This window comes from Lepeophtheirus salmonis, chromosome 5 (genome assembly GCF_016086655.4).
Source record: "Lepeophtheirus salmonis chromosome 5, UVic_Lsal_1.4, whole genome shotgun sequence".
In the NCBI taxonomy this organism is placed as follows: Eukaryota; Metazoa; Arthropoda; class Copepoda; order Siphonostomatoida; family Caligidae; genus Lepeophtheirus; species Lepeophtheirus salmonis.
The window spans coordinates 60,021,766-60,043,419 of NC_052135.2; the positions used below are offsets into that span (position 1 = coordinate 60,021,766).

The following is a 21,654-nucleotide window of genomic DNA, read 5'->3' on the forward strand; positions in this document are numbered from 1 at the left end:
TACATAATGTATATTTCCTTTGTTAGGAATAACCGGGCCGCAAACCAATGCACATTGAATTCAAAAGAAATTTTTTCTCCCAAGCACGTTGTCCATTAAGCTACATCGTTCCATCAGGGTTTTACTGAGGACACAGACAAGTACGGGACTACGGCGGGGGAGTCATGGGCATGTATGTGAAAATGGTCAAAATCCTTGTAAGCATACATTTTTTAAAGTATGTATATGTTGATAAACTGCAAGATATTAGTGCTCCCTATAATTATTTCTTCCTATTTGGGGAACTCAACCCTATTATCATGCAAGGAGCACTATAAATGTTATAGGGTTATCTTTGTCAGCAGATATATTGTCCATCAAAGTTGCCAAGATATACATTACTTTTTCATTTAAATTCACGAAGATTTAGAAAATTTCCACGTCACCTATCATGGGGGATTAGTTAATCAACAAAATCGAGACATTTTTATTAAAAAAATATTAAAAAGACTAAATTAAATTGCTCTAAAGAAGAAAAAGAAAAATAAACTGTTGTGTTATCACGTTTTTATTTTTATTGTATCCTCCACCTTTTTCCAGAAAGAGGTAATTGTTCAAAACTTAACAAGAGATCATTAGAATTCAACTAATCAATGGTCAGAACACTAAAGGAAGTGATCAAATCGATAGCCGATTAAAAATATGTGGGTGGACAAAACGTCAACCGACAGAAAACTTCCTGACAAAACGTCGAATAGACAAAACGTCGAATACACGCAAACGTCGACCGACAGAAAGTCGACTGTAAGATATAAAATTAGGGACTCCTCCAATTGGTGTTGCGATATATCCCATTCAGACATTTCCCGCTTGAAATATACCCAACATCACCACTCATATCTAAACTACCAGTAAGGGCCTATCCCTACCTCCTTATTGAACCCGAATGTTGGGGGGGGTGTTCGTGTACCGCCATGTCTCAAAATGGAATAAACCCACCACCACTATTTAAGCAACCACTAAGAGACCCTCACTACCCTATTAACCCCCTTTATGGGGCTATTTTCGGATACGGCCTGGCCCCAAATTGGGATAAAACCCACCTCCATAATTTAAGCAACCACTAAGAGGCCCTCACAATCCCTCATTTACATTCCACACGTTCTGTCGGTCGACGTTTAGACCTACTACCCTAAAAAATATTGTAATTTTTTTTGTTCATGGGATAACTTATATGATTAAGTTATTGATACTTCCATGATGGATGATTTTTAGAAAAATTACGTCACTTTAGAGTATTCTATGGAATTTTTAAATTACAAAGATTTTATTTATTTTAATATAAATAAGCCAATGAAAATCAATCACTCATTCCATGTGTTGTATATTTTCAATCTCAAACCTTAAAGACTGTTTGAAAGAATGAATTCAACGAGAGTTTAGAGCAACAAACATAGTAATTTACTAAAGAATGAGTATAACAATAAGATTATCCCCCCTCCATGGATTAATGGAGTGGGAAATTTTTTTCTACGGGCCCAAGTCAAGGGGGACATAAGAACTGACAAATAAAACAGACCTTTTTTTAAAGAAAGAACATTAAAATATAAAAAAAGAGAAGATATGTTAGTTTAAAAAACATTAAATAAAACATGGGGAAAATTTATATAAAAGGACCATAAAGAATCCCTTAAAAATTCATTATACCAGGGTCATGTATAAATAATGGAAGAAAATTGACCTCATCCAGATCCTGAATAAATGCTTTGAGACGATTTTTTTGGTTTTATTTTATAGCATATTAATTTTCAATATCAACTCTATGGGTCTCAATTATCCCATGGGAATAAGCATTTTATATCATAAAGAATAATATTAACCTTGCATAAACGGTCCCAGAGTTTGTAATAGTAACTTTACAATCAAATTATGGTTTTACCATAATTATATCTTTTAAATATACACCGTTTTCCATAAAAAAAGGTTTACATTATGTAGGCTAGCTTTTCATTTTTCTCTTTGTTGCACTTTTAGAAAGAATAGAAGCTAAATGAATAAAAAATTCGAAATTCAAAAATGTATTAAGCCTTGTGGTACCATTTGAAACCGCTCCTATTCCTGACATTTTATCCGTTTTCAGCTCTTACACTTCAATATTTGTATTTATCTTAATTTATGAAGAAAAAACGATTTTAACCATTTTACATCATAAAGAAAAAAGATAAATCTTCAATGGTCGCATAGTTGGTTCTATTCATTTGATCTTTACCAACCCCACCAATTCGAAATTATTAAATGAAGGAAAATCAGATTGGATGAATTATAGTTCTCTAGCAAAATTAACTCTGGAGTTATTTGTATTCAAATAATTTTTTAAACTTCAAAATAGCAATACACCACTTGATGAGTTTCTCACCATTTCCACAACAGACTAAAAATGAAATCAAACGGAAATGTATTTTATTAGTTACCTGACCTCTTGGTTGATGAAGGAAAAACTCAGCCGTTATGCACTCATATAGGATCTTGATGAGGGCAAAGTTTATTTCAATTGTACTGCACGATCTTGTAAATAAAATAAAAAGCCATTTCATGTTAGAGTGGGAAAAAATGCAATGTTAGTCATAAAATTTGTTGAAGAAAGTTATCCCTAAGATAAATCCTGGCGACGGCCATGCATTGAAGTATTGCGTAAATGCAATAAATTTGTTAATTAAACTAGTAATAAAACGATTTATCGTTTAGACTGCACCTAGGTATTATGATATTACAATGGCTTTGTGTCACTCTATAGCATTTATGATAGAATCGGCATCTAAATTGCTTGTGTTACATGCTTTAAACAATTACCATTATGTATATCATCGGATATAGTTTGTAATAAAATGAAGCAAGAATTATTATTTATAACTCTTTGAAGAAAAATATAACGCCAGGGAGGATTGAAGATACTTTTCGTTTTTTTAAGTGAATTACTCGAACCTGGTTAGATATACACAAACCAAAATTTAACACAAAACACCAACATTTGCTTGCTATTCCTTGAGTTTATTTACATATTGTGTAAGTCAGTAGTGTTTCTGCAGATTGTATTTCAATACAATCTGTCAAATGTTGAAACTGTGTCTGGTTACCGGGACAGGAACAATAGTATAAAAAACGAGTTGAAGTTCGAAATTAAGAAAAATATAAAGATTAATATTTAAAAATAAGTCGAAAACTTAACTTTTCAAAATGTTGAATTACATTAACATTCAATGTCTTAAAGAAGATTAAGATATAATGAGATTTATATAATAGATCACTGATCAATATTATTTATAGAAGAAATTCATACTCACAGGCCTCTTCAGGACTCTTCCCTGACTAACAAACATGCTTATTGTGAAGTATAAATATTTTCAAAAAAATTACAACACAATACTTAAAATCTTTAATAGTTTATTAAATCAAAAAATTTAAAAACTATTTGAATGGTTTGGCTCCTGACACCAAATTCTACTCAAAGTAAACACCTTCAGTGGCAATGACCTTCTCCAGCCTGGACTTGAACCTGTTGTAGGCGCACTCAACTTGGTCCCTGTCCAACATGTTGAAAATCACAATGCACTGCTTTAACTAGACCCCTGTGTTGCGCGAGGTTCCGTTGGTGTTCCGATCAACTGCATCCCACGGGTAGAAGTCACAGGGATTGCAGTTGGGGCTATTGGGAGGACAGATGTTGGGGCTGGTGTTGTCTTATAAGTTCTTGGACATCCACATCTGGGACTTGTGGTCTAAAAAAAAATATACAATTGACTCTTATGGTCTTCACTGTGTTCCTCACCAAGATGTCACAGTCTTTAAAACTGGTGCAAATCATCATAACTGTGGTTATTCTTTTCCACTAGTTGAATGGGTTAAAGACGTTGGATTCCATTGTTGACAGCACAACGTGTTCTCAACTACTGACCAAATATTTTGGGAAAATGCTACAGTAATTTACTGCAACCTAACGGTCATTATGTCCAATAACATCAACTGACAAAAAATATCGCGTCAACTTCGTATAATAGATCATGTTACAAGATAACGTCGTATGCGTAGCAATCTGTCTGTAGAAGTGGGCGGTTGAGTAAGGTTTCATTCTAAAGTACCGAGATTCTAAAGCTTTCTTGGAAATACAGTTAGTCACTATCATACACTGGATTTGACAGAATACTTTATTGAATTCAACTAATTTTAATTTTACTCTTAAGTTTTTAATGGTACTATTTATGAAAATCAGTTAACTGCTTCGATTTCTAATATATACAAAAAATGATTTTTTCAATTTATTTTCATAATTTGAAATTTGAAAAATCCTTGGAACACACACAAAAAAAAAAACACCCTCTAAAGATACTTATGATAGAGAGCTAAAATGGACGCTATCAGATCATGTCACACCAAAATTCTAAATTAATGTTTTTTGTGCAAATCAAGTCATCTGAAAAACTAACATTTTTTTACATTTGCAGAATCACCAATAATTATAAATTTAATCAACTAATCTTCCACAACTATAAAATAGCACATGTTATTTATTAAACTTTGCATCTCTTGATAAACCATGACTATCTCTTTTAAACCCTTCAATGAAAAATTATTTACAGAGAAATAAAACAAAAATGGGACAGTCACTTGGGTATTAAAGTACCGAAGTTCGGTTTATTCAGTGTATGGACAATGGAGACGTCATCTATCTGATATGATTTTGAAAACTTTAACTTTAAATGTGTATTACAATTATGAAACAAAAATAACACTTGTTTAATTTGTTAATACTTGTTTTATTGTCTTTCGGAAAAATGAAGTTATCATGTCTCACACTGTATAATAAAGTAGTGTAAACAATAAGATAAATTCCAACACTTGTTGAAACGAACCTTTTGGTCTGAGCGTTACAGTATCACAAATGTATTTTTAATAAAATAATTATGAATTTTGTACAAATTTCATATCAATTGATAGCAAAATAATCAAAAATTCAAAAGACATATGTTACAACCAAAACAATGACTCATTTCTACAAAAGTCTGACTCCATTAAAAAAATAATTTAAACCTCAAAATCAATTTTTATTCAATATTATTGAATTTTTTTCTTCATAATAACCTACATTATATATTACGTACAACTGTTCAGCAAATCCTGAAATAATTCGTCTTCATTATTTCCCAACTAAGGTATTTCTGTATTGATTTTTAATGTTTATCTTTACAATATATATTCATACAATTTGTGTGTACATTTATAAAATTTATTTATCTTTATGAAGGTAAATATAGATTACATACTTTCTATTGAAATGTTAAGACATTTTCATTTCTACATAACAGAAGGAAAAATATACATTTCTAGATAAAATCCTTTATTAGGTTGATATATTTTAAGTATGTTAAAAAATACAATCAAAAATTATATGGTAAATCTGTTAATTTAAAGAATGTTTGAGATGAGATCAGCTGTTATGACGCCATAAAATTAGCTTTGAGCATTTGTGAGGCAAAGACAATAGACACAAATATAAATCCGTATCTAGCAAGAGCATAGACTACGAATACTACGATGTCAATTCACAATTAAACTCTGATTCCGACAAGGACTTACTTTTACAACTCCTCGAAAAATCATCAGAATTACTTTTCGTATTTCATAAGTAACCCACTGGCAAGGACCATACTTATATATTGTCTCTTTAAGTATTAAAAAAGAGTCACAACATATTTGGGAAATAAAAAAATAGGTTTTAGAGATTGTCAAGTAGAAAAAATATTTGAATTATTTATTTTTATACAAAAATTATTTTTTTACATCATATAAATACACCCCAATATTTCATAACAATATTTGAGTCAATTATAGGATTCTTATTCAAATGTGTGTGATGAGTTTAGACACCCAAGAGTTTTAACTATAGCTTATAAATTTTATGCGATTTAAGTGCCTAATATTGTCCCCAATATGGGTCTTTGTTATAAAATATGTCCATTTCTCATTCTATTTATTATGCAATCCCTTTTTGCTTCTTAAAGTGCGATTTGCGACGCATTCAAGGGGTTAATAAGATATTTTTTTTGTCAAATAAAAATATAATCTATATTCAATTTTAATAAAAATAATCATTGCTTGCTTTTGTGTTTACGAGTCACATATATTTTTATTAACATGACTCATGGAGAATCCTTTCAGAAATGCCACAGACATGATTCATTCATATTATTACTATTTGTACAACATAGTAGAATTTGCTTATCTGAGTTGGTGATAATAAAAATATGCAATTCTTTGGAATTATTTTCAACTAAAAGATTGTTTTTAAGATGTCACAGAGGCATGCCTCATTTTCCTTGGTGTATAAGTACTGTTAGAACATTAAAAAACTTCAACCCATATTTTTTGGAACACTTTTTTTTATGAAAACAAGTTTTTTTGATACCCTTTTTGAAAAAAAGACCATTATTTTAATAAAATATGTACTAAATTGAATTATTGATACTTGCAACAAAAAAAAATCAAAATTTTCAGAGCATACTTTCATTTTATCTTTTCCACAAAATATTTCAAATTGAATAACAAATGTTTAGTCAGGGGTCTAATATTTCCATTATTTCCCACTGTCACATACTTATAGGTCCCATATTCCCCATAATATATTCGAATGAAGAGTGAAAATTAGATTATAACTAATATATCCACATATGAAATATTGATGTATCAGCGACAAGGTGACCAGGTGTTCTCCTTTTCCAATACCCTGCCCAGTCCAGTATCAGTATCTGCCTTAAGTAGCAGAAATTATTAAGTAGATTCAACTATATATTTTGTTAAAAAATATTATGGATCTATATTCTAAATCAAGACTTTAATTTATTTCCTTCTAAAAAGTTAAAGTTCAAAAAATCGATCTATAAAAATTTTCCAAGTTTTTTTTTTATCGAATTAAATAAAATTTACAACAATGGAAAGTAATTAGATGACAAAGAATGCTTAAAATCTTACATTTATCAGTATTGGAATGAAATTTCTTGTTGAAATCCATGCAAATTCAGTTGGACAGTCTCAAAAGAAGCGTATAGAAGTACAGTCAAAACCGAATAAAGGAAACTGCTATTTTTCAAATGAAAAGTTAGTTATATCCTGATTTTTCTTATGCCCAAAGTATTTTAAAAACCAGCAATTTTTGGATACTTATGTAAATAATTAATTTTGTAAATTCCCATTTCTAGGCAACCAGCATTTGATAATACACTTCTTCTTCTTTTTTTTTGACAGATCATCAAGGATTTCTGGCTTATCTTTCAAAAAAAGTGTTTTTGGGGGACACTCATGATACGTATTGTGTAAGTATTGTGAAATAAATTTAAAAGAAACATATAGAACAAAAGTGTTGGCGCCAGCTTACGATCTGTACCAGTAAAAAGAGAAAATTTTAATGTGAATTCTTCATTTTCATGAATTGCTATGAAGTTGATACCAAAAAAAAAAAAAAAAAAAAAAAAAAATGAAGAAAAGGTTGACCTTAGGTGGAATTGCTTCTTCTATGTGAAGTATTTTGTGTGTGTTGTACAAAATTGTTATCTGAGAGAATGTTGATTACACAGGGGAAGACTCATTTTGTACAAATGAGTTCAAGCCAAAAAAGGAATTTATCTTTGAGCGCAAAATCCAAAACCGATCTCAACTTTTCTCTCAGTCATCTGAATTTTGAAATATCTGGGATTATATTATTAATTTGGGACTATTGTCCTTCAGTCATTTTTAACCTTTAAAAAATCCCCAAAATAAAAGTAGGATTAATAAAACTTAAGTGAAAGTTTATTTACGATGAAAAATTGTTTTTATTGATTCAACATCTACTTCTGAACTCAATGTATTTATATTTTTAAGTTGAAAAATGAGAAGAAACGACACTCTTCTTTAGACCCTTATAACTTATTCATAATAAATATTGATGAAGAATATCATAGCTTATATTATAGAAAAATACTCATTGAACAATTAAAAAAGTATTTATTTAAAAGATATGAATCTTAATGGATTTTTGTTTCATTTTGTATTTTTAAGTGATCCCATTTTGAAATATTAAAATTCTCTACTCATTCGGAATTGATGGCTTTCTTGTTTCGATCCTAGTATATCATTTACAAGGAACGGTCCACTCTACTCCCTTATGAGGTCTGATAGTTTTCCTTGTATGAATTCTCCTCCCATCGTCCCTCATGGAATTCGGGATACCAATTAGAATATTTCTTGTGATGGATAATCAAGTTAGAAGTATCTACTTTCGATTGCCTCGATCTTCCTTTGACAGGGTATGACGTCATGAAATTAGCATTGAAATCTGAAAAAATATGAGGATAATGTTGACTATTTCCTAGTACACCCTAAAAAATGGGATCACTTAAAAAATACTGAATGCAACGAAAATAGTCCCGAATTACTAAAATTCCAGATATTTTATAATTCAGATTATCAGAAACAAAGATCAGTTTGTGCTTATAGATAAATTCGATTATTGTCTTCAATTCATTTGTACAAAATTTCCCTGTTTAATTGTTCCTCTGTGTTATTATCGTACTTTTATTTTATCCAAATTTCTGATATCTGGATTTGACTGTATTATAATCAAAAAGGAATAAATGTCATTATTGATTTTGGGTAAATAAAAAATGAATCATCCTGATCATATATTACTATTCACTTGTATTTCCACATTCAAAAGCATATTTAAAAAAAAAACTTTCTGTACAAAAATTATGTAAAAACTAATTATACCTACATTATGGTAAAGAACCAATTTATATATCACATACACATTTCCAGGTGAATTGTTACAGTTCAAATAGAATCATGATTAAATTAGGAGAGGGGGATATCTTTTGATCATTTACATCACTTTGGATATGGATATACGTAAATCCCTCTGTGCTTGAATGATAGGGTATATTATTGTTAGATGAAATTTATTATAAGTATGATTGTAAATTCTAAGCATTTTCGGTATGTAGAAAAAAAAGCGGAAATAAACATTGGTCCTGTTGACAGTTTGAAGAACGTTTGAGAAGACGGCAGTTTAGCTATTATCACGTTTCACTAAATTAGCTGTGAGCATCTATAAAAGGAAGTAAATATACTCATGCCAAACTTTGTTTCAAGCAGGGACAAATACGATGGAATTACTCTGTTTTTGACTCTGAATTCTACTCAGAGTTCATCAAGAACTCACACCTATTAACGCCCCAACAAATCCTCAGTGTTACCCTCTAGTAGGTAGGAGCACACACATTCGTTATTACACGTAGTAAGGATGTCATTTTCGTAAGGAAAAAAACTTAGTTTGGAAATTAGAGCGTGTGCTCTTTTCTCTTTTTTGTTCATAACTTTATAGGTCATCGTGGTGTTAAACTCTAACTACTGTCAAATAAACATTTTCCCCTTTTTATGTTGTAAATTGTATTAAAAATGCATAATATATATATATGAATTGAAATATAGCTAGAATAGGCACTTTGTAGAGCGCAAAACCACCGCTTTAATTCAAATTGAGTTATGCATATCAATTTGTTCTAAAATGATGGACGATTATGCATTTTCTTATCTTTTTGTGTTACCTTGATCTTTGAACTAATTAATGGCCTCCCATTGTGACCATATATAATCTTCGTAGTAAGTTTAATCAAAATTGGTTTGTAAATTTTGCTGTAATCCTGGTGACTAACAAAAAAAACAACTAACAAACAAACAAGTGCAAAAATATAACCTCCTTTCAACTTAATTGGAGAAGGTAATAATGATATTTTATGTGTCTATTGTTATTTTAAACGTTAAAAATTCTCCTCTTTATTGCAGTAATTCATTTTCTCCGCCTCTTTTTTGAATGAAAAAATAATGATAACAGCTTTAGAAAATAAAAACACTATTCAGATTGCCAACTAAAAAATACTCACACATTAAAAAGTGCTTAGGATTTACATCCCTGTGTATAAGTTAAAAAGGATATTTTTTTTTCGTGTATGATGTAAAAGATAAAATAAAATCTTTTAATAAAATTATTAATTAATTAATGATGATAATATTTATAAAGAAATTCATACATTAACTTTTTAATTACAATTTTTGCATTCCTTCTTCAAATAGATAGATTGAGTGCGCAGTTTGTAACAAGATCTTTGAAATGATTACAAAATTTAGCCTTTTCATTTTTTGGCATATTTTTGACAGGATTTATTTTTTGATTCTGACAAATTCAACAAATAGGTGAACATTAAAAATTATAGATTAAATAACTTTTTTTAAATACACATATGGTTTAACTACAGCTATCGGTAATGAGGTTTAAATATTTAATTATGGTAGGTAAATAAATTTACTTAAGGGAAATGATACGTCGAGTTATTGTAGTGCATAGTTCATTATTTTGTACAAAAAAATAATAGTGTAATAATAAGGTATGATACCTGTAGTGTAATAATAGGTACAAGATACAAAAAAAACATTTATGGACAAAAAGTTTTTTTTTTACAAAAATAATAAATATAATGTCTTTGGATAATAATTATTCTACAACACTTGAAAATGGATCATTAATTATGGCTTTAATATTGCGTACAATATTCAAAATAAAGAAGTTTCTTAAAGTACAAGACAAAGAGGTATATGCAGACTTATATACATACATGATGTGTTTTGTTTCAATGCCGAGAGGAGACACACAGCATGCTATAAAATTAAATCATTATTGCTACAAAGTAATTTACAAAACGAGTAAAAGTTGAATCAGCTACGGTTATCGAATTTGGATAATGCTTAGTCCATTAACTTTGATCTTTCATAAGATTTTCATGAATCCAATAGATATAATTGGATACTTTAGTGTAGACTCCAGGCTTGTTTTTCTGGCCACAGCCATAGCCCCAGCTTGTAATTCCTATTGTAGGTAGATAAGTAAACGAAATAAAAACATTAACGTTACATAAACAATAAGTATGAAATCTTACCAAATAAATAGTTTTTTCCATCAACTTCTGCTACAGCAGGGCCTCCACTATCTCCTTGACACGTATCTCCTTTTCCATCCAAGTGCCCTGCACAGAACATTCCCACAGAAAGCTTGCTATTTCCATAAATTCCTTTTTCTTTGCACCTTGATTTCGGAATCATGGGTACACTAACGGCTATGAGGGATCTAGGGATAGGTCCGCTCTCGAGTGGATGAGACTTTGGGAGAAATCCAAAGATTTCCTGGCCGGTACGTCCCCATCCGGATATCGTGATATATTCCAGATTTCTATATACAAAATAAGGGGCTGGAAGGCAAATGGCTGAGACGTATTTACTATACTCCAAACCTTTTTCCGATCTATTGCAACAAAATAAAGAAAGTATTAATATATATATAACTTAAAACATAGGCATACGAACATACTTTAATTTGATTAATGCAATATCATTGTTTAAGTAGGGCCCAACATTGTAGTGTTCATGGAAGATAATCTCATCAATGTCGTACTCTGCCTCAGCCTCCTCTTCAATCTCCATGACATGATCTCCAACACGAACTAAATAAGCGTCCATCGGAAATTCTTTGAGGCAGTGTCCTGCAGTTAACAGATGTCGTTTTCCAATAATGACTGCACCACACCAATGGAAACTTGAATTTCTAGTTTGTACTCTGATAGAGGCTTGCCAGGGATGTTGTCCATATCGTGTGACACTCCCTCCTACAATTCTAGCACTCATTCCCTCTTCTGGGCCAATAATATTGTTATCTACCATTCCACAGGAATTATATAACAACTCTTCCTGAATATCCTTAAGGAGAGAAGCTGATTCAAAGGGGGGAGATGGAAGGATGGGATCTAGTTTTGTAGTCTTAATTCCATCCTTTAAACAAGATATTTTGATTTCTTCACTCAATGAGCATTGATGCATATGACTCCATCTAGAAGGATCTTTGCATTCCGCCAGTGAATATTCATCACCCGTACATTGTTTGTCACTATTGAGGGAGATCCAAAGAGGCTCATTTCCTGTTTCAAAGCTTCGAATAGGTTCACTATGAATCTTTGCGTATATCCCATCATTGAGTCCCAACATTCGACAGACCACTTTTGCATCAGGGATTTTGAAGTCAGAATCACAGAGTGGAGACCATCTTCCCTCACGCAAAATCTCCAAAACTCCAAAGTATTCATCACTTAAGCGAACAGTTTCTTTTTCTAATCGTTCAGCGAGATCTTCGGAAGAGGTCTCACATGCGTCCACTTCATCACTTGCATCGCTACAATCCTCAACTCCATCACACAAGTAGGAACTATCAATGCACTCTTCTTTAGCAACACATTTCCATTCACCGATAGGGCATTTATAATTACTCATATCGGTCCCAGAGGGGTCCAACCTATCATCATCACGGCATTTCACTCCAATACGCTCATTACCAGTGCAATATGGTCGCGGTGACACAATATGATTTTTAAAATCACAATCAGCTATGCTTGTTTCATTACCGAAACATTTGAGATCATAGAGTGAAATTGGATCCTCTTTATTGCCCAAGCCTATTTCATGCTGACAGAAATGAAAAAGAAAAAACAATTAGAACAATATTTTCATGAAATTTGATTAATCTGAAAATAATTAGTCTATTGAAAACGTTATTTAAATTTATGGAGAATAATTTCGTATATCAAGTTTTGTAGTTACATCAAAAAGTATCAAGAAGCAATGAAAAAGCATTAAATGTATGATTTTTCAGACTTTTTTTGTGTGGTTGTAACAAACATCTGTACTTAATTTCAGTTCATTTGTGACATATTTATTCCTCTACATATTGATAGAATTTATATTAGATAATTTGGTGTAAAAGAAACCCGAAAAAAGTGTTTACATCTCATGAACGGATGATTTTAGCGAACAAAAAATTTGGCCCACAATATATGACCAAGAGTAATCCTACAAACATGATAACGCTAACATATAAAAAACGTAAGTATACCAAGTTTTTGAAAAGGTTTTTCTTTCTACTATTAAAAAGCTAGGCAAAAAGTTCTAATGCTAGCGATTGAATGCAGAGAATCGACATAAAAATATGCAGGAAAAAATTAAAATTGACTACCACAATTAAGAGCTAATTTAAAACTAAATAACAGTGGCATGTAATTGCAAAAATTTGGTGAGAAAGTGCTAATACGCTTTACTTGCATACTGTGTAAATTTTAGAGGGGCACTGGGGGCATTTGCCTCAGGCTCCGCACTGGGAATTTGTAAATAAATAGGTACACAAAGAAGAAATTTAAAAAAGACCAGAAATATAAAAAAAGGATTACCTTTTTTTCTAAAAAAAGGTCCTTTTAAATATAGAGAAAAACATTTTTTTTTTGTAATATGGATAAAATTATTTCAAAGAGGTAAAAGGAAGCTTGGTCTTATTAAAAGAATAGAACATTATTTTTTTTTTTCTACAAAAAAAAAGTATTTGCTAACAAAATGTTTTCTGAGTTGAGTTTTTGTACCAAACATTATCAAATCCTATAATAACTTGTAATATTATGTATTTAAATTGAAGAACTTCAATTAAAAATGTTGCCCGTCGACACCAAAGCTAGTCAGAATGATTTCTCTCAAAATAAATTGTGAATTTCACATGTATTTTTCAATATATAATTTTCATTGTCTATTAACAAATTATTCTTATTCACCGTTTGGAGGCAACCTAATCAAAAAATGAGAAATGAACAAATTATATTTGAAAGGGGGCAATCTAAGTCTAACATAGGTGGGCAACTTTTTGTTAGTCCGTTAAAGGCTAATCTGCTAAAAAAATTTCCCCGTTCCACTATCGCCGATTCTTCTAATTTTGAAAGGTTCATGGGTCTTCTAACACCAATCAAATAACGTTAGTACACTATCAAATTACCTGTGGATTATTAAGGACACCGTCTAGGTCAGAGGATCCCAACAAGATGAGGGATTAGGAATAATGAGGGGGTACAGAGCTGTGTTTTGTTTCTGACCTAAAACTCTCTTAAGACGTCTAACATCCCCCTTCCCAGCCCCCCACGGAAGGTGAAAAATAAATAAATATTATTCAAAAAGGAAATTTATTAAACTGCCTTACCAGCAAGTCGCCTGAGCTCTGGTAATTTGTCTGAGGTTGTTTATTTTGCCCCAATACATAAGTAACTTCTTAAATTTATTGAACTAACGTTTTAGAATAGACGTTTAATAAATATGCATTCACGTAATGTTAGGGGAAAATGATACAGAGGTGCAGATATAGGTAATATCGAACCACTTTCTAAAAAAAATTATACGGAGATACGGACACGCAATTAAAAAAATGGTACAGTGCCCAGGTCTTCTAAATGTTGTGTGTGCGGACACCTTATTGCTGAAAGCCATTTTCCCAAACAGACACTTTGGCTAAATAAATAAAAATATGTTTGATGACAATTCATGGTGCAATATGTAGTTATGATTCCCATTCATATTAAATCAATTTAAAGAAATGACATATTGGATTATTTGCCAGGAATTGTAATGATTTAATTTGTATTGATTAATAATTGATTCATTTCTGTATGAGGATGATTCAACAGTTGCTCGAAACTGCTATTAGAAGAAAATCATAATAACAGTCCAAAAATGAATTAAACAAATAAATTAGAAAAAAAAGTTCTTTAAAGAAGAGAAAAAGTCAATAAATCGATTAATGTAAAGTTCAATGTACAATGCGAATGAATCAATCATTTAAATGGAATTTGTTGGAGATCCTAATCCTATGTATCTGGAAAAGTCCAGATCGACACTCTTCAATCTCGAGATTGCCTCCTACCTTCTAATTATAAGAAGTTTTTGTAAATGAAGTAGTCTAATAGATAATTACTAGGGTTTGGTTTCGGTCTGGAAATCCTAGACAGGTCTGGACCGGGATCATATAAAATTTTTTTAGATCGGACCAAAAGAAAAATTCGGTGTAGTTCGGTGCCAAAAAAAATCAGTCTACACCGATCTTACAGATAAATTGTTTATAACATGACATCATATGTTTTTTCAAGTACAATGACGTTACACGATGTTTAAACAGAGCTAGCTCGGATTAATTTTGATCTTGCCGTCTCTTATATGTATACAGTATTTGTTCCCGAACATATTGTGTACTTTTGAGATTTAAAAAAAAAATCCATGACGGTTGATGTAGAAAAAAAAAAACCTTTTGTCTCTCATAATATATGAGACAGCAAAAAAATCGGTCTATAAATTGAAAAATAAAAAGTATCGGTCCATAGAGTGAGACCGAATCAAAATCGGGCTACTATATGACACTAAAAAAATTGGTACACGGTATGGACAGAAAAATCGCTCCAAATCGGTCTAGAAAAATCACTTAAGATCGAACCGAAAATCGGACCGAGGCTCAACACTAATAATGACATAGTAGTGCACCATGAATCCTCATCAAATATATTTATTAATTTTTTCCGCAAAGTTGTTATTCACCGTTGAATGAACCGTATGAAGTAAAACCAACAAATTGATGATTGATTTTCGTTCAAGATTGTTGTTCTATTGACGCACCAGAAAACTAGAGCTAAATTTAACGGATCCTAATAAATATATGATGCATTTATACTCATGATTGGAAATTAAAGGAAGAGATCAACTTTGTCGGGATTTCTTGTCATGATCAACTCTGTTATTGAACAAAAAAAAAAGGATGTCAATATATAGATCAAATATCAATTTACAGGAAATAAGTATTTGAAACAATAATTATATATACTCATCTTCAAAAGCTTATTTTCCTGTAGAAAATAATTCCGTGTGCATTTGAAAATAAAGGATCTGACTTTTAGAAGTATTAATCCAATTTTTATTAGCAAAAATCATAGCAACAACTTATTTTCAATTACAAAAGTGTAGAATTGGATTCGAATTAAAATTTTCGAGTTCGAATAAGGCGTTGATACTCATATTTTACAACTAGTTTCTAAAATTGAGTTGGAGCTTACATAAATAAGATAAGTTAGTTTGGTTTTTAATGGGGTATATGGATAGCATATTATTTTATTCACTGCAAATGTTATTTACGGAAAGAAACACAAATTAATTGTGTTTTTTTATCACAAAATTGTACTGCATCCCATAAATAGCAGTGCTAAATAACTGTAGAACTAAATTGGATGCAGTACAATTTTATGATGAAAAAACAAACAATTAATTAGTGTTTTTTCGCGTAAATAACATTTGCAGTTAATAAAATAATATTTTATTTAATTAATTGGCTTTATTAACAAAGAAAGAATCAAGGGAATTGTTATTTGTTTCGGAAAAGTAGAAAATAAAATATTGAATTGAAGTAGAATTCTCATCATTTATGGAAAACCAATACACTTGGTATGCTTATATAAAAAAATCAAACTTGTACATTATAGAGATGATCAAAAGGTTATAAATTATTAATAAATTTTCAGATCTATTTATTTACAATTAGTGGTAGTACGCAGCATTACCCAAAGTTTTAAGGTGACGACGAACAGATATACTTTGCCTTAATAATATAAATATTAACTCCCCAACCAATCATCAGCTTTACTCTCCGTTGTTCATGAGAAATCTCACATGTACTTCCTCAATACCTAGATGTTCTCTCCTCCAGAACAAAAAAAAATAACAGCCCAGGGAAAAATGTTTAATATAGTGTTGTGTCAGTCAATATTTAAGACTGAAGACTGCAGTCCAGTTCAGTCTCGGTCCGGTGCAATTCAGTCCTACATATAAGTCTTAAAATGGATACTCACAGTCCGAAGGACCAATAGACTAAAGGACTGGACCTAATAAATAACGAATAACCCAACACTAATTTGATTTTTTCAAGGAGTATTATAGTTTGTTGTTAAACCTCATTTAAATTAATATTCATTTTTATACATAAAGTACTTTCATTTGAATAGTCTTTGAGAGGAGAGCAGAATAACTATCGATACATTTCATTCTATAAGCTGTGAGCAGCTGTGAGTTGAATAAAATAAACAGAAATCCCACTCCGTATCTTACAAAGGGCATAGACGGGAATAACTCAGGTCAATATTCAATTTTACTCTTATTCCAACCCGAACTTATACTTATAGCTCCACCAAAAATCTCTAGCGTTACTCTCCGTCTATCATAACGAACACACACAAGTAGATACTTTCTTCATAAATTAAAGACTAATTACTACATCTTTGGAAAATAACAGACACTATTCAAGTTACAACTACACTGGACTTAGGTCATATTTTTTACAGCTCTGTATGTGTTACATCAACCTTAAAAACAATCTTGAACAAAAATCAAAGGAAGAAAAAAATCCCTAATTATTTATTTACTCCATATGTATTTACAGCTGAATATTTCATAGGCATATTTGAGTCAGTTATAGGCTTTATATTCTAATTTGTGGGATGAGTTAAGATACCTAAAAATATCCACTATAATTTCCAAACTTTATTTAAAATTTATTTAAACTTTGATTTAAAATTATTATACTGCCCCGATATGACCTCTTTAAATAAAATTGATCATTATCTTATTGATATGATCAATTTTGTCTACTTTAAGTTTAATTTGTGATGCATCCAATGGGTTAACCAAAATAATTTGTTGAAAGCAATTGACAATAATTCCCCCAAGAATAGAAATGTTATCTAAACACAATTTTGAAAGAAATAATTCTAGCTTGCTTCTTTGTTGACAAACTACATATGTGAAAATTTTCAAAAACTAGAACTCGACATAACATGAATTTTTGTCTCCGAATATAAATCTAATTGGTACAAAACCTTCAAAAGGCCAAATAAAAATTATGATTATATAAATAAATTATTATGTTTTTTGGCCAAATAGGTTTTTTATTTTGCCATAGATAATTAGCAGCGTTACGAAATAAGATTGCAGAGGTAAACTCATGTTAAATCATACACAATTGTAAATATAATATATTTTTGTTATAACTGGTTTTTATTACAAAATTATAAATGGGCGCGTAATATTTTAGTAATGCTCCTTTACGCTCAGATATTACGTCTTATGAAGAAAAAAGGCTTTACTTTAGAAAAACAGTGAAGCACACAGGTAAACTATGTTATCTTTTGATAAATATATTTTTTTATATGTTTACAATCATTTTTTAATTAAGAAAATCAATAGATTAGTCAATAAATGAACTTTCCTGCTCGAATCTCTTATCAAACATAAAGATTAAATTTTGAAATCAAATAAAAAGAGTCTTGCATGTACTCGAAAGTATACATATATACACAATATGAATTGACTCTTACCTTAATGGATCCAGCGAGATATCCAAGCTGACGACAAAGAACATCAGCCTCTGTTTGGCCAAATCCATCATCGCAGATTCCTCCCCATGTAGAGTGTATCTTTACTTCCACGATATCAATTTTATCTCCCTTTAGTATTCGAATACCTTGCAAATAAAGCGTAAAATGAAAGTATCTGCTATTTTGCATTCACTATTTGATTATTTACCTTCAATGGGTGTACCCGCAGGGCGTTTAAATCGATGACACCCCGTTTCCTCCACAGCCTTTTTTAAAGTAAAGTAATTCCATTCGGATTCTTGAAGAACTGCATCATATGAGTAAGTACCCGAGACTCTATTGAAAGAAAATGTCAATAAGAAAAAAGTTAAAAGTATTGGTTAATGCCTTACTTTGTTCCAATGATACACTCTTGTGAGGAATCTCTGTAGGAAAATGAAAGACAGGAACAGTGCTTGGATTGAATACAGATTCTCCCACATTCATTCAAAGTGACATTATAGTATCTTGAGTCAATGTCTCGATGCCCTAGCTTGAATCCTTCCTCTTTTCCAAAGTACTCGACATAGCTCATGCAATTCAATTCATCCGAACCGGATTGACAGTCACTCATTCCATCACAGACATATCGACTGAATATACAAACACCTGGCTCACATTCAAAATGTTCAGGCCCACAGTATGGCTCGGGTGTTTGACATATACTTGTCTCTTCTCCAGAATCCAGAAATCGCAGAGCATCCTTTTCGTCACAGAGTGGTATGGAGCAAAAGTCAGTCACCTGACTATCAATAAAACATGTTGGAGAATCATCCTCTCCTCCTACGTTTCTACAATAATTATGATTCCAGCTTTCTTGACCTGGGAACAAAATAGGAACACCTGGAGCATTCCATGGGATGCATGATGAACCACTCTCAGTTCTACTGGCAGTTCCTTCATAATTTGAACCAGTAGGATCTGTTAAACATCCAATATTTATCATTTTTGAATAACAAACAAAAGGATAGGTCTGTTTTGGATCTAAGAAGCTCCATGGGATTGAGGCCATAAAAGGAGGCTCTTTTGGATCCAGAGCAAGTCCCAGTTCATTTCCTTCTGTGGGATACTCTAAATCAGGATAATCAGTTATTGGAGCTCGACTCCCATACCAAAATGGAAAAGGAGGAGAATCGTCCTCAACTTCTGAGCGGAGAAGGTGCCCTCCAGTCCAGACTCGAGTAGTTATAAATTTTGGATCCAAAAGCTCTGTAATGAAATTGAGTTCAGCCCAATCCTTTACTTCAATCAGATTTCCATCCTTAATTGAGGATCTGCAGGATTTAATTGCCTCCTTGTAAGATTTTTCCTCGTAGTAGACACGATAACATCGATTTCTAAAAGCAGCTGTAGTATTCCCTTCACAAGCAGTTAACTTTGGAGTTGAACAGACAACATTTATGATGGAGTTTTTGCATTCCTCATAGGATCCTTGGATTGGTATTATGGTACAGTCACTAAGTCTTTTTTCAGATCCACGACATTTGATGGATCTGAGAGTACTATACTTTATGAGATTTATAAATCGTTTAGATAAATTAAATGGAGCAGAATGAAGACTTTGTCCAACATGGATAGCCTCGCCATATCCATTCTCACGACAGAGAACGTTTGCCTCGTCAATTCCAAAGTTCTCACGTAAACAAACCGTTGACCAAGACTGGATATCATCGGTCTGTACAAAACCTACACCTGGAGTTGGGCCTCCCCTTAATCGAAATCGGGGCTTCTTCCTAATAACTTCTTGAAATCCAAAGGGATCTTGGGCACTTGATGTATGTAGAATTGAAAAGAAGGAGATAAATGCCAGCACTTCACCCCTCATTTTGATTAGAACTGAGGGACACAAGTATTTTTTAACTAATAAGTAGAGGTAAAACGGGTTCCATACATTTATAAGTAACTAAGTATATATGTTTACATAGGTGTGCGCTAATTGCTTTGCCTAGTTAGGTAGTAGTATGTATTTAAATGCAGGCGCTCGAGGGGGATATCCCCGATAATGAAATCGTGATAAAGCACAGAGAAATGACTCACGGGAGTTTTCTATCGAAAAAAAAATTTATATTCAACTGATGGGCAAATGTGGTACGTATGAACATATGTACCTGTTGTTTTTTTTATATTCGTGTCAACTAATGACACACACACACAGGGGCAAGAAACACACGACACGACCTCCACACACCTTATAAATCACAGGAACGCGGGTTTAAATTTAAATTAATTCCATTTTTTAGTCATTCCAACAAGTTCTATTGAGCTACTGAAGCAAAATAAAACAGTATCCTCTCCATTGTATTATTCAACGAAAGGTATAAAAGGTATAAGGGAGAAAAAAAGCATTGGTGTGAGTCATACATGATATGTAGTCCAACATGATAATGATTATTTTATTTATTATTATTCTCATAGCGTCCCTTTGGATTCCATTCATGTACTCTACCATATTAACCGATACATTAATACACCTACATCTTCATAAGAGTATATGTTTATTTCCAGCTGTCTTTCATTTAAATATTTTATTAACTTGTAAAAAAATATAATTTTTGTCACAGTGTCAAATTACTTTATGAAGGATGATATCATAAAAAAAAGCAAAGAAGATTCTTATATTTTGCTTTTGCCTACATTTTATTAGAATGTCCCCTTTTCCAGTGAATATTTTTTCCCCCTTTTTTGCTGGGAACAATCAAAAAACTGTCTTTAACAAGGGCGTATCAAGCCATTTTTTGGAGTATTAAAGGTGATTTTAATTTGAAAAAAAAAAAGGATTTATGGGTCAAAATTGGCCATTTTGAGGCCTCTTTTGGGGGGTCCAAAGGGGGGTTGGCTATAGGAGCTGTAGCAAATACCAACTTAAGGAATTTTTGCTTTTTATTACAAAAAAATATAGTTGAGGCAAATTATGGAGCAGAGAAAAAAATACAAAATTTGGAATTTTTTTCCAAAAAATTTTATATAAGAACTTTTTTTTCTACAAAATATAACTTTTGGTGAATAGCTTTGAATTTTTTTCTGTAGACGCCCTGCTGTCTTAAATATGATGGAATTTGTTTTCAATAATATAAAGGTTCACAGATCTAATACTTGCAGTTGCATTTAAACACGACATATCCCCAGTATTTTTAATTACGAGTTTTCATTACGTAATCAAACGACATCCGATACAAAAATAAAGAAGTTACGTTTATATCCCACGTCTCTAAGTGTAAAAACGTCCGAGCAACAACATAATGTAACTCCGATGCCAGTGCCTGAGAAGACTTCAGAGACCGTTGGTATC

The 21,654-nt window shown here is 31.6% G+C and overlaps 1 protein-coding gene across 1 annotated transcript; it reads right to left on the reverse strand.

Annotated features, from left to right (window-relative positions):
- Positions 1-10,202: 10,202 nt before the first annotated feature.
- On the reverse strand, positions 10,203-20,634 carry LOC121117327 (serine protease svh-1). Its single transcript, XM_040711730.2, has 7 exons — positions 20,474-20,634; positions 18,719-20,411; positions 18,535-18,662; positions 18,327-18,472; positions 11,429-12,573; positions 11,001-11,362; positions 10,203-10,930 (listed from the first exon to the last, which is right to left on the reverse strand). The coding sequence occupies exons 2-7, from the start codon at positions 20,188-20,190 to the stop codon at positions 10,818-10,820; spliced, it is 3,366 nt and encodes a 1,121-aa protein (XP_040567664.1). The 5' UTR covers positions 20,191-20,411; positions 20,474-20,634; the 3' UTR covers positions 10,203-10,817.
- Positions 20,635-21,654: the final 1,020 nt, after the last annotated feature.

Coding starts and splice junctions, on each gene's coding strand:
- LOC121117327 (XM_040711730.2), bottom strand. CDS start 20,190: ATGAGGGGTGAAGTGCTGGCATTTATCTCCTTCTTTTCAATTCTACAT. Junction 12,574..18,326: donor ATCTCGCTGGATCCATTAAG/GTAAGAGTCAAT, acceptor CATTTCTGTCAG/CATGAAATAGGCTTGGGCAA. Junction 11,363..11,428: donor ATTGCATTAATCAAATTAAA/GTATGTTCGTAT, acceptor TTGTTGCAATAG/ATCGGAAAAAGGTTTGGAGT.